The sequence below is a fragment of the Trichosurus vulpecula genome, chromosome 8 (genome assembly GCF_011100635.1).
Source record: "Trichosurus vulpecula isolate mTriVul1 chromosome 8, mTriVul1.pri, whole genome shotgun sequence".
In the NCBI taxonomy this organism is placed as follows: Eukaryota; Metazoa; Chordata; class Mammalia; order Diprotodontia; family Phalangeridae; genus Trichosurus; species Trichosurus vulpecula.
Genome location: NC_050580.1, coordinates 141,865,474 through 141,879,880, shown reverse-complemented (window position 1 = coordinate 141,879,880; position 14,407 = coordinate 141,865,474). Strand labels below are relative to the sequence as shown.

The following is a 14,407-nucleotide window of genomic DNA, read 5'->3' as shown; positions in this document are numbered from 1 at the left end:
TTTGTATCACATAGAGCTAGCTATAACCCCTAAAAAGATCCAAAATCTACAACAGCAAAAGTAGGTTTATTTTTGAAATACTGGTAGAATATCTATTTAAATGTGTGGGGTAAATGCCACCAGATTTTAAATATTCTAGGCATTGGTGTCAAACCCAAATAGAAATCCCTGGGGGTCTCATACTGACTTAGAAAATCAAGTGTTAACATTATCTATGCTGTACTGGGACAGCTAGGTGGCTCAGTGGTTGGAGTACCAGGAATAAGTCTTGCTGAGTTCAAATTTGGCCTCAGGCATGTACTAGCTGCGTGACCCAGGACAAGCCACTTAACCCTATTTGCCTCAGTTTCTGGGCTCTGGGCAACCAAAACTTTACAAGGATTGATCACAGTTTCAGCAGAACAATATTAAAAATTTTCATAAAAGTTTGAGCTGCTGGGGCCAATATGTACAGATAGCCAAGAAAACTTGATTTCTGGAGGTCCGATTTCAAGATAAGTTGGTTTTAGAAAAAGAGGAACTCTGTGACTTCCTGTGAACTTTTAAATGTTCTTACTTTCACAGCTTTTACCACTGCTGTACCCTGATTATTTGTGGGTCTGGGGATACTAAATTAGAGCTTATTATAACGCCATTCAATATATCGTAAAATTCTAAGTGATTTTATTATTCAAAGTACAAAAGGGATCTAATTATGTAGCAGTTTTTTTGGAAAACCCTGCAACAAGAAACCCAAAGGCTCCAGTTATTTCTGTTATAATTAAACTAGAATTTCATAGTTGGGAAGCACTTTAGTGGCTACCTATTTGCAAGAAAATTATTAAGGATAAGAGAAGAGAACGTCAGAATTGTTTGGAGTCTTACAAGCTCAATTAGATCCAATTCAGTAAAGAATTCACAAAGTGAACAGTAAAATTCATCCGCGGAACACGGTTTTTGCATTATTTAAACCCTGAGCCATTTTTCCAAGCTCGTAATCTTTGATTCTATTATTCACCTATGTTCCAACGTCAGCTTAAACTCAATGTCTGCAAAATAGAACTCTTCGCCTCTAAACTTTTAGCTCATGCTCTCAGCTTCTCCATGCCTGCAGAGGGCACCCCTCTCTCTTCTCACAGTCACCTAGATCCAGAACCTCCGAGTCATCTTTTGATTCTTGCCCCAGGGCACTCTAGTTGTTCCGCTCTCCAGAGCGAACAGTCCTAGGTTATGCTCGGGAGGAGCCGAGCCCCCGGGGTCTGCACTGCCTGCGGCCTCGCTACCAAGTACCCTCCCCACTCCCACTAGTTTCTTTGCGAAAGCCACAGGCTGCGCCCCTCCCTACACACACCTGGAACGGGCCCCCACGTCTCTGCCTCTCTGTTCCAGTTCAGGTGTCACTAATGCTTTCTCTGGCCAATAAATCAACAAGCATTGTTCATTCCTAGGTTCCAGCGGGCTTTTCCACCGACTTCCATTAGGATGTGGGCTTCTTGAGAGAAGGGGCTCTTACTTTTCCATTTGTCTCTCCAGCCCTCTGCACGTAGGAAGGAGGAAGGGGGTACCCGGCAGATATTTACGGAGCGCCTACGACGTGCCAGGCGCGGTGCTAAGGGCTTAACAAAAGCTTCGCTCATTCACAAATGCCTGTTGACTTGATTTGCAACCGACAGTCTGGACGATTAATTGTGCCCTTAAATCCGGGAAGGCCAGCTTGAGCCTCGGAGGCGGGGATGATGAATACCCCTCCGGAGGACTTTTCTGGGCTCACCGGGAAGTGCTGACCAGCGGGTGTGGCCCGGGCCTGGCCCTGGTCCCACCTCCCCGCCCTAGGGACTCAAAGTGACACCCCATCAGCCCCACAGCTCCCTCGGGCCCCACGAGGGAGATCCCATATGGAAATAACGAATCCCCGAAGTCTGATGACTAAAAGGCATGAGTCTAGGGAGCTGTCCAAGGGAGGGAAGGGAGGGGAGCGAGAGGAGGCCGGCACGGGGACCGAAGCATCTAGCGCTCCGGCCACCACCGCCTCCGAGCTCCCTCCGGAGCAGCCGGGGCCGTTTGGCCCCCGTGTGCCGCCGTAGAAGTCCGCTCCCCGGGTCTCCCTGCTCAACATGGCCGCCGTTCCCCGCGCCCCCGGCAGCCCGGCGGAGGACCTCTCGCGGAGGGGCTGCCGGCCACACAGAGTCGCGTGCCCCCTCCTCGGAGCAGCGGTGCGCGCGCACGCGGGCGCGTCCTCCCACACACCTCCACCTTTACCTCCGCTCTCCGCTCCCTTCCCCCTCCAAAACACCCTCCCGCGGGGTGGGACGGGGGCGGAGGCGGGGAGGTCCCTTCCGGGGGCTGGGAACTCTAGGGGCCGCGTCACGCCTGGCTCAGCCCCCGCGGCTCCTCCTCCTCCTCCTCCTCCTCCCCGCTCCGGGCACTCCTGTCTCCGCCCGCCCAGTGGGGAGGGGGGGGGGGCAGCCAGAGACCCAGACGGCCTGGGCGACTCCTCCGGGAAACTCCGTGGCCGTGGCTGGGGAAGGAAGAAGGCAGCCCTGCCTGCGCCGCTGCCCGCTGCCCCCCGCCCCTCACCGGGGTGGGTCACCCCACCACCCCTGCTGAGAAAGGGTGGGAAGGAAGGAAGCAGCCGCGGGGGGCACCATGTTCTCCAAGCCGCCCCGACCCACCTTCAGGTCCTACCTCCTGCCGCCGGCGCCGCCACCTCAGGTAAACAGCCTCCCCTCCCCCCGCCGCCGACCAGATCCTGGTGGGACCAGGACGGGGGGACGGGGAGTTGAGGAGGGGGCGCCCCTCCCCCACCTCAGAGTGTTGGGCTCGCGTGGGGATTGGGGGGGGCGGGGAGAAGGTCGAGACTTTTCCTCTTTTGACTCCGGTGGTTCGCGCTTCGTGTCTCCCAGGTGGGGAGGAGGCGGCCCACGAGTCCCGTGTCCCACTCGCGGAGCCATCCCACGAGAAGGCTTCTTCCTGTGGTGGGACCCTCACCAACCTCACGCCACCCCCGCCCAACATCCCCACGCAGGTTCGAGTCCCCAACCCCCCAAAACACCGACCGAGCCCGGATCGGAGAAACTCTCCCTTCCCAAGTCTTCCCCCGCCCCGCCTCCCGCAGTCGGTCCCGGGGAAACTTTTAAAAGTCTTGTGCCCCGGCGAGGAGCTCCTGGTCGGCGTCCATAACGCCGCTCCTCCGTTAGCGTGGAAGGAGCTGCTCCGACCCTTCCTGACGGGCCATCGCGGCTTAGGCACTGGCCCTCCGGATGCCCTGCTGCTGCCGCCGGAGAGCGAAGGTTGTGTTGGAAAGGGTAAATAATCGCCGCGACCATTGGGGGGAGGGAAGCAGGGCGGTCCGCGAGGTTTCCGTGGGAGCCTCGAAGCGTCAGGAGCTGTCTCTCTATCTAGATAGCAGGAGGGCTTAACATTGCGGTTTATGTGGTGCCTGTCACAGACCGCTTTGGCAGACCGGTGGAGCTTGTGGACCCCCTCCTCGGAATGTCGTTCAAGGCGTGAAATAAAATGCAAAGGAGGCCAACTAGCCTGAAAGGCAGTTATTAAAACCTTCTGAACAAACCAAACTCGTTAGACCTCAGGTTAAGAACCCTCGTCTTGTCTTAGAAGCGCTCGCTAAAAGATGAAAGAGTTTAAGGGCTTGTTATCAACCTAGGGGCCTTAGGCGTTAGTAACTGATGGATTGGGAAAATTTGCTTAACTTTCTCATTCTAAATAAGAAAATCAAAATTTTGAATTAAAATTTTTTAAACCCTTTAAAGAAAGTAAAAGAGATTCTTAAATTTAAAGCTTCTCTAATGTATTTCAGGATGAAGAGAAGAGGAATCCTGAGCCCAAGATTAAAAAGCTGGAACCAGTGCTTTTGCCAGGTAAACATTAATCAGGACCTTGACTGATATTTCATCTGAATGCTTCTCTAGTGGGCTGTCATTAGTAGAAGGGAGGTCTTGCCCCCAATTTTTCTAACTTTCTATACACTTAAGTATAATGGCTAATAGCACCTGTCAAGAATCATGATAGTATGAATACAGATTTAGAGCAGGAAGGGATGTTAATGGTCACCCTTTACAGACCAGCAAACTGAGGCCAAGGGAGAACTACACACAAGTAGTAAGTGGCAAAATTCTGACTCCAAATCCAGCAAAAGCCAATTAAAAAAATCTGGAAATAACTACGTAGTGAAAATAGTCTGCTTGGTGTTCATTTGCAACAGTAAGAATTTAAAGTGGTAGATTGACAGAGAAAATATTAAGGTCATGCTTTTAAGAAAACTTTAATGGTTTTTCAGTGCCTTTCAATTCTTTGTGGATAGCATGATTTAGTGAATATAAGACTTTTCAGAGCTTTCCGTTTATAATTCTACTTTGTATTGGACTTGTGTGAATGTCAACATTATTTGCAAAGTTTCTCTGCTTAGCTTTCATTAAAAATCATTAGGATCTCTGACAGGAGGGGATTTTAGAAATTATCCAGTGTGTTCGGTTTTTTGTGTTTGTTGATTTTTACAAAGATGAGGAAACAGGTTAGTTTGCTCACTTTCACACAGGTAGGTGATTGAATCCAGGTCTTTTGACTGCTGGTCTGGTGCTCATTTTACTAAATTAGGTTGGATTCTTTAGGAAGTATTAAGAAAAGGACCTTGAACTGTTTAGAGTATTTGCTGGGGAAAATATCCAAATCTCTAGGAAATTATGTTTGGAACTTAAAATGTAACTGAAATACAAGTTATTATGTGTGCAGTTTCTGGAGATTTTTTTAAAGTTATTTTATTCTATTCATTTCAGCAATTTAACAGACATTGGGTAACTACTGTATGCAAGGCACTATACTAAATCTAAAGTATTTCTGTGAAAACTTGAAGCCTTGGTAGAGTTAATTGAATGAATATATGGACTTTAAATTTTGTTTTAAAATTTAATGTAGTATGTAAGAACCCATTGACAAATACCAGCTAGGTCTTCTAAAGTGTTGTGTTAACTGCTAACAAAATGAAACTTGAATACTTAGCTACAAATACTTTTTTAATGTTTTTCTTTTTCCTCAGAGTAAATTTATAAGAAAACTTTAATACAAATACATGCTCTAATTCAACACATTCATAGCCACTTTAGGGACTTTTTGTATAAATATTCTTTTTAAATATGAAGCAGTGCTACTTTCAAATGTGTGCCTGTGAGCTATCTAAAATTTAAATTCTGTCCAAACAAGTAAAGGTTCCAAATTTCGATTCTTAAAGATATTTTCATGATTAGTTGAATCATTAATAGGGATTACATATTTTTACTTATTTTTAAAAATGCTTTTCATTTAAGCTATGATAAGCTGAACTTTTTTCTTCTCAATATGAATAATAGTAAATACTGACAAAAATTAGAATTAAATTATTCATTGAGTAGCCATTGCCTCCTCTTAAAAAATAATATAAATTATTTTAATGTCAAAAATATTCAAGTCATTCTGTTTACCTTGCAAATAATTAGATTTTATGCTTTTTACACTTAAAAGATTAAAAATTTAATGTGTATTTTTGCTTTAACTTTCTGAAAAATACTTAATTTACCATTGTTATTCAGCAGAACACTTAGTGACTGTCTTCTATGTTCAAGGCAATTTAGGTTATACAGAGATGAATAAAATCAAGATCCTCGACCAAGACAAGTCTCTTTATGTTTTTCCTTTTTCTGTCTTGGCTCTCCACCTTCAATTTTCATCAATAAGACTTCAGGGCCACCCAAAGAGCAAGACTGTTAGACCTTTTTCTAGAACATATTGAACAATATATTACTGTTAGAAACTGGCCCTGGCTTTTATTGAATCCAGAAACCAAGAAAAAACTCAACCGTGTCACCTGTGACTTTAGATAAGCTTGTAGACAAAAAATAATTGTCAAAAGATCAAGACTCATAATATTCAGAGTTAAAAGGCATCAAGTGCCTACTGTATACCAGGCAGCATTCTAAGTGCTGGAGATTAAATTAGACGAGATTAAAACTATTTTCTTCTTTAAGGAGGTTATCTCCAAAGCGGAAATGTATACACAGATAAGTACAAAGTATGTAGACAGTATATTCAAAGGAATTTCCTTGGAGGCAGGGGAGCACTCCAGCTGAAAGGATAAAGAAAGGCCTTATACAGAAGGGACAGTTGAGCTGAGCTAGGGATGCTAAGAGACAAGGTGAATTTTCATTTTACAGATGAAAAAAAATCAATGCTTAGAAAGGTGAAGTCGTAGAGCTATGAAATGGTAGTGCCTAAAATTCTGGTATTCTGACTCATGATTCAGTCTGTTTTCTCCTTTATCTCCGCTACCTTCTATAGTATTATCTGTATTAATTTTGACATTTAGCTCAGTGAACTAATTTCAGTTACCTAAATAGTGAATTCTTTAAGAGTTAAAATATGAAATCAGAGAATCATCTAAGTACAGTAACCATTTACTTAGTTTGGGCCTAATTCAAATGCTTTTAATTTTTTATCATTGGAGTAAAATTGTAAAAGAAGTGATTCGCTAATTTTTTATGCCTGATATTTTTACACATTTGATTTTCTGATGTATCTCTCCCACTGACCCCAGTTACCACATCTGACAGCCTATGAAACATTCCACCCCCATATTCTCACACTTCTCTATTGAGAGAAGTATGTTCTTTCTTCTGTTTCTGCATATAAGCTTATTACTGTTTTTGTTATTGTAATCATGTGCATATAGTCCTCCTGATTCTGCATTAGTTGCTCAATACTAGTTCATACAGATCTTCCTATGTTTCTCTGAATTCCTTATCTTTATACTTCTTACAGCACAGTAATACTTTATTTTCACATGCCTCAGTTTGTTGAACCATTCTCTAGTTGAATCAGTGTCTAGTTATTTGATACCAGAAATAGTGCTGCTATGAATATTTTATTATATGCAAATATACTTAGTTATTGTACATATTGTTATATGTAAATGTAAAAAAATTACGTTGATCTTTCTGCTTTTGTCATCTTTAAGGCATATTCCCTGTAGTGGATCACCAGGTCAAAGGGTATGAACAGTTTAGTGACTTTTCTCCCATAATTCTAAATTATTTTCTAGAACTGTTGGAACCAGCCATAAAATATATCATAGATAATCCAACTTTGTCTATTTCCATCTGAAATCATTTTGCTACTTTGAGAGGTATGGGGTAAAACCTCAGAGTTGTTTTACTTTATATATCTCTTATTGATTAAGCATTTTTATATGGTTGTTGACAGGGTTCAGGAAGGACAGAGATCAAAAACTTGTAGACATGCCCATATATCATGAATATTTTCTTTGGGAAAAGAATTGATAAGCAGTAAATAACATCACAAGAAATGAAATTTCCTCTATTTTAGCAAACAGAAAGACTTGTTGTTGATATTTGAGTCATTCCTGAATCAGCTTGTCTACATTACAGACAACCACATTGTCAGCAAAGATCAGAATCAGTAAAGAAGCTAGAAGAAAGAATAATTCTGAGAAAAAGATGACATATAGTTGAAACAGTTCCATCTTGAAGAATTTAAATAAATAATTGATAATAAAAATGTATGATGGACACTGGAAGGGCCTCAACACCAGTTATTATAATTTTATACAGAAGTTTAATGTTAATTATTTACTACAACAAGGGAATCAAAAAGAACCCAAACAAGACATAAAAAAGTTGCGTGAGCAAACATTTGACATACTTGCCAACTGGAGAGAAATGGTAGCTAAAGGCTACTGTAATTAAGACTATAAACTTGTTTGTAAAATCTCACCAAGCATGATGGATTATGGTCAGTATTGCCTCATAAAGCAGAGAGAAGCAGTGGGAGATTTAAGATCAGTTAGCAGAATTTTTCTAGAGATCTGACTGAACAAGTCATCCTGAGAGTATTTAAGTATGACAATGGAAGCAGGACAAGTATAAAATTGGAAATGATCTGTAAGGATTTTTATAACAAACAGGACAATAGAATCTGTACACTTGCATTCTAACATGACAGCCTCATGTATGTTGATAGGAAAGGTGAAAATTGCATTAATGAGAACAAAGAGGAGGAAAGCAGCAAGATTGGACCTAGTGTCTAAAAAGGAGAGAGATACAACAGCATTGTGAGAATGTTGACAGGAAGAGAAAGATGGGGGGTGGGGGAACCTGACCTCATTAATACTGAAAAAAGGCAGCAGAGAGAACAACAACTACAAAGCTTACTCTCTTATCTGTACAAAATCTTAGAGATTCATCTAGGCATCAGTGACATCTGGAGGTGTTAGTAGGGAACAAGGCAGGCTTTTTTTTTGTAATTGATATTCTACAGTGGACCACATCTTTACCTTTTTTCAGAAAGATATAGAGGATAGAAGATTGCACTATGTTTATTGTTTGATTATGAAAAAAGCATTTGATTCAGCAAATAACCACCTTTCAAGCCTCTTATCCAATAAAATATTTGCCATTCATACATTAGAATCATTCAGGAATCCTTGAAATATGTAACAGAAGTAACTCCGATCAGTGACTCACTAATCATAAATGTCAGAATCATACAACTGGGAGATGTATGTTCACCAAAGATGCCACTGTGATGGAAAAATCAAGCACAGAATTAAACTTTAAGAGGTCTGCTGGATGCTATTTATATGAATTTTGTTTTTGGATACTTGTTCCTACTCCCAAATTATCTTGTATTTAAATACTTCATTTTTTTGTATTTGTTCTTTTTATTCTGCATACATTTGTACATGTACTTAGCTATTACATTAGAATGTAAACTCTTTGAAAGTAGAGATTATTTTTCTTTTCGTATGCCCAGCACCTAGCAGAGTACCTGGTACGTAAGTAGGTGCTTAATAAATAATTGTGGATCAGCCATTGATTGGGTGACATTATGATGTTTACCTGAAGCTCTGGAACATTGTAGAGACTCCTGGAGGAGATCTAAAGTCATTCAAGAATTTGGCTTGACCATTCACATAGGAAAGACTAAATGGATGAAAAATATCTGTTGTCCAGATTATGACATATTGTAGAGCTTGTCCATCAGTATGCATATTTGAGACAGCTCAAACAGACAGATTGGACCCAGAAATAAATAAGAGGCAAAGAGGCTAGATTGCCTTCAGGAATTTGAAGAGCTCCCTAAATGATTCCAAACTTCTCCTGAAAACAAAAGTCAATCTTTTTAATACTAACACTGATATTGTATGTTTGTGAGACACAATGCAAAAAATCTTCAGGGAATTGAAAATGAATATCACACAGAAGGCAGTAAAAAGGCATTGCTGAGTGGAGCAGGCTATAGCATATGACTAATTTGAAACTTTGGAGAACAGGATTAAATGATGTCAAGAAAGGAATGTGTGTTAGGAAGAGAAGATGGGCTAGTAATATAGCACAGGTGGATTTCTTGAGTGCTCCACTAGCATCCCCTTTATGTGGGGAAAAAAAGCAAGGAAGGCTTCTAGCATGTTGGGTGGGACCTGCTATGGCAAGTTTATAAAAGGACATGGATGAGTTATTCAGTATAAGCAGATATCTGCATCAATGGAAGGAATATGCCTACCAGTCAGTGAATTCAGAAATTAAGCATTTAGGTTGATTATTTGCATCTATTCTTTTGAGTACTTTTTTCCATATCTAATAGTAACTTCATTTATATTATTGTGTAAATTCTTGGGACACTGTGGATCATCTAACCTACCTGTTCTCTCTTCTGCCTTCTCCCTTACTAATACCTCCAAGAAAGTCCACCAGAATTCATATTAAGAGAAGTGTTACTTTATTTTGGTGAATTTTTCTAGATTTCAAAACACCAATGATCATAGTGATTGAAGTGATTCCCAGTCATTATAGTCATAAGCTGACCAGGAATTCATTACAGAAACAAAAATATAGATGTTGTCCTTCTAAAAGCGGACAATCTGAGGATCCTTTAAAACCAGAATTTTGGTCTATACTTTGAGAAGTACTCCTGTAGGCATAGTTATATTTCAGTAGATTTGGTGTATTTAAATCAATTTCACCCTATTATAAGTATAATTAAAACTAGGCATCATTCATTGAGCATCCATCCTATAATGCAGTTATATATTTAAAAGAATTGGAGAGAAAAGGTAATTTATTTTTCCTACCTGTTTCACTCAACTTCTTAAGTATATATTTTCCTATTAGTTATGAAGGCCCTGCATCTTAACAGAATGTTTAGGATATAAATTGTTTATTTGAAATTATATTAATGAACAGTTGTACATTTTTCTTGAAACTTTCACTTGGTATTTCCGCCACGAGTGAGAAAATAAGTAGCTAAAATAAGATTTTATAACTTTATTTTTTATTTCTAACAAAATTAAAGAAACATTTGCACAGCGCACTTTGCAACCACATCAGCTGTTCCCCTGACATTGTTAAAACCCAACCCTGATGGATATCAATGAAACATTTATTTTGAGGTACTCAACTAATTTTTCATTTATAAACAAGCTTTTATGTATGATAGGGATTGGGACTGGACCTTTGGGTTTACATTGATACAAGGAACCCCAAGGTGAGAAATGCTCTCTATCAATACTGGTATATTATGAAGGCAGAATTTATGATTTCAAAGAGAATCATATATATGTCTGAATGGTTCAGAACCACAGGATATAAGGAATTCTCTAAGTAGAAGGCAGAAGAATTAAAGCATTTATTCAAGCTCGAAAGTAACAGATCCACGAACCAGCGTCCCCATTTTGATACTTCAGTCAAAAGCTTCCAGGCCCAATAAGTCCGCCTCACAAAAGTAACCAGGAGGCCACAGAGAAGCATGATGGTATTAGACAAAATCACATACATGCTTCCCCTGTCCGATAAAATTACCCACTGGCCTCAAGTCCTTGCTCAGCATTCCTCGGTCCACACGCAGGTTGGCTCTACCGGCAGCTCCTGCTTCAGCTTTATCTTCAGCTTCGACTGTAGCTGTCTCTGGCTCCAACAGAAAATCAATCTTCAAGCTGTCTTCTCTCCTCTTATAGAGTTTTTGATGTCATCAAGCGTCATCTGAATGACCAGAGCTTAGGCTCTGGTGATTGGTTCTTGAGTTGGCCCCTCCCCTTAGGACCCTGGGAGATTCACATCCACATAGATTAGGTTAACACCTAATAGAGCATGGCTCTGGAGTTAACACCTCCCCTTAGCCAGCCCCACCTTGGGCACTACCCCAGTCACCAGTCTACCCACAAAGCCCATAATAGGGCTTTGGGCCTGGGGCTTAGCACCTAGTAAGGCTTAATGAAATACACTGAGTTGCTCAAAGAAAACAAAGGCCATTTTGCTTACCAACACAACTGGTCAGCTTCTCTGCCACTTTTAGTCTTAGAGGTTTGCCTAAAACACAGAGACTAAATGACTTTGTCCATTCACGTAGTTTACGTCACAGGCGTATGAATTTTCAGGGTTGTGGAATTCTGTGTCCTTTTTCATGAACTAGAATCTAACCTTGAGTGGTTCCTTAAAAGAAAATGTGAGTATATTAGGTACTTCTATCTTTAATATGTTGAATCACTTCAGGTTTTGCACTCATTGAGTGTGTTATAGAGGGGATTCTTCAGGTGTGGGTTACACTAGCTTTGAGAAGCTTTCTAACTTTGAAATTCTGTGAGGATAACCTTGAGAGAGAAAGTGATAATGGCCATCTTAAGAATAAGTAAAGAATTCATGACCCAACAAGAGATAGCATTACAAAATGCAAAATGGATAATTTTAATTATATTAAATTGAAATGTTTTTGTACAAAAAAAGCCAATGCAACAAAAATTAGGAGGGAAGCAGAAAATTGGGAGAAAATCTTTACAACTAGTATCTCAGATAAAGGCCTCATTTCTAAAATATACAGGGAACTGAGCCAAATATATAGGAATACAAGCCATTCCCCAATTGAGAAATGGTCAAAGGATATGTATGAACAGGCAGTTTTCAGAGGAAGAAATTAAAGCTATCTATAGGCATATGAAAAAATGCTCTGGATCACTACTGATTAGAGAAATGCAAATCAAAACAACTCTTAGATACCACATCTCCTGTCAGATTGGCTAAAATAACAAAGCAGGAGGATGATACATGCTGGAGAGGATGTGGGAAAATTGGAACATTGTTACATTGCTGGTGGAGTTGTGAGATGATCCAGCCATTTTGGAGAGTAATTTGGAACTATGCCCAAAGGGCCATAGGAATGTTCATACCCTTTGACCCAGCAATACCACTTCTAGGGTTGTATCCCAAAGAAATCACACAAGAGGGAAAGGGACCCATATGTACAAAAATATTTATAGCGGCTCTTTTTGTGGTAGCCAAGAATTGGAAATTAAAGGGATGCCCATCAATTGGGGAATGGCTGAACAAGCTGTGGTATATGAAGGTAACGGAATACTATTGTGCCATAAGAAATGGTGATGATACGGACTTCATAACAACCTGGAAAAACCTACACGACATAATGCTGAGTGAGCAGAGCAGAACCAAGAGAACACTGTACACAACCACAGATATATGGATTCCGTGAGGACCAACCCTGACAGACTTCGCTCTTCTCAGCAACACAAGATGTAAGGACAACTCCAAGGGACTCACGATGGAGAATGCTATCTACATCCAGAGAAAGAACTGTGAAGTTTGAATACAGATTGAGGCACACTACATGCTCGCCTTTTTTTCTTCTCTTTTGTTTTTGTTTTTGGGTTTTTTTTTTTTGGTTCTGTTTCTGCTTTCTCATGATCCATTCCATTGGTCATAATTCTTCTCCACAACTTGACTAGTGTATAAATTAATTCAATACAAAGTTGCACATGGTAGTTATGCGAGATTCCATGCCGTCTTGGGGAGGGAGGGGAGAAAATCTGGAACTCAATTATGTAGAACCGTGTGTTGTAAACTAAAGATAAAAATAAATAAATAAATGAATGAATGAATGAATAAAAAAGAATAAGTAGATAAGGAATGTAATATGCAAGGCATAGGTTGATGTATCTTCCAGAATTTAGGAGAGTGGGTTTCATGAAATTTAGAGAAAATATAGATAGGATCTCATGATTTGAGACTCTTCTTGAAAAGGCGGTCAGATCAAAAGGAATGAGAAACTATTAGGATAAAATTTTGGTGAAACATTTAAAAAATGATTCCATTGAGGTACTGCTGTATATGTTTAAATCATGAATACCACAGCCTCCAAAGAATTAGTTATAGGTCACCAAAATGGCAATGGAAAGACATATTGTAGCTGTATTTTTATTTTTTGTTTGAATCTGTGTTTATCTGTGTGGAGTACTCTTGGTGTTGAAATTTCCTTCCACTGTTACAGATCCTTAGAAATTGTAGTCTTAGAGAGTTGACTTGGATTCTCTGAGGTTAAGCTACTTGTCCATTGCCACATAGCTAGTATGTACCTGAGACAGGTTTTGTTTTGTTTTTTTTGGCTTCGAGTCTAGTCCTCTATCTGTGAATGTGAGTATACTGCAGAGTATTGTTAGCAATGACCAATTGTCAGGAGGAACTGCGTACAAGAATCTATGATTGGAATGGGAGGTGGGATAGTCATCTTGTGAAAGTGAAATCTTAGTTCCATTTTCTCTTATATACTGTCAAGAGATGTAGAGGAAAGCCCTTAGTATGCTGCAGAGATTCCTACTTGAAGATTTTGGGGAGGATCTAGATAAGACTTTTTTACAAGACAAGTAGGTATGGATGACTTGCACACTTACAGCTGGAAGGAGTACTCATATCAGAGATCAGATATACTGAAATATCAAGGGGCGAAAGGGGGAAGTCTCAAAAGAGGCTGACTGTGGCTTTCCAACTTGAAGGGAGCTTAAAACTGAGAACAAACAAAGGAGTGGCATGACCAGTGACCCTGGTCACGAAGGATAAAGCCCTGAACCAGCTACTTCTAAACTTTAAAAATATCTGAAATTAAAAACCTTAAAAGTTATGAGCCAGAGAAAGAATAATAACTGACATTTGCATAGCACTTTGCATTGAAGCACTAAACATATATTACTTCTTTTGAGTTTCACAGTAAACCACTGAGTTAAATACTACAAATATTATTCTCAGTTACCAATGACAAACAGGTTAAGTGACAGTAGAGAAAAGGTAGAATTACTTGTTATTTTTATGTGTTTTAAAAAAATGTTTTATAGATGCCTTTTTTATGTCAAATATTTACACTACTCCCCCATCCCATGAACCTTCCCTTTTAACAAAGAAAAACATTTAAGCAAACTATTTTGTTATAGCTGTTTTCTTTGCATAATGGGAAGTTGATAAAACAAAGGTGAGTAATAGGAAGTTCAAATCTAAGATCTTGCATAGAGGATGAGAGAACTTAGCTGCCTTAAAGGAGTAGCAATCACCTATCTTTGATGAATTGCAACCTGGAACGTTAAAACTAT

At 40.2% G+C, this 14,407-nt stretch overlaps 1 protein-coding gene across 1 annotated transcript in view; it reads left to right on the top strand.

Annotated features, from left to right (window-relative positions):
- The first annotated feature begins 2,196 nt into the window (after window positions 1-2,196).
- MTMR10 (myotubularin related protein 10) overlaps window positions 2,197-14,407 on the top strand; it is an 87,181-nt gene continuing 74,970 nt past the window's right edge. Inside the window, exons 1-2 of the mRNA XM_036735169.1 lie at window positions 2,197-2,691; window positions 3,797-3,857. Coding sequence (XP_036591064.1) covers window positions 2,626-2,691; window positions 3,797-3,857 — 127 coding nt within the window. The 5' untranslated portion in view covers window positions 2,197-2,625. The remainder of the gene's footprint in view (window positions 2,692-3,796; window positions 3,858-14,407) is intronic.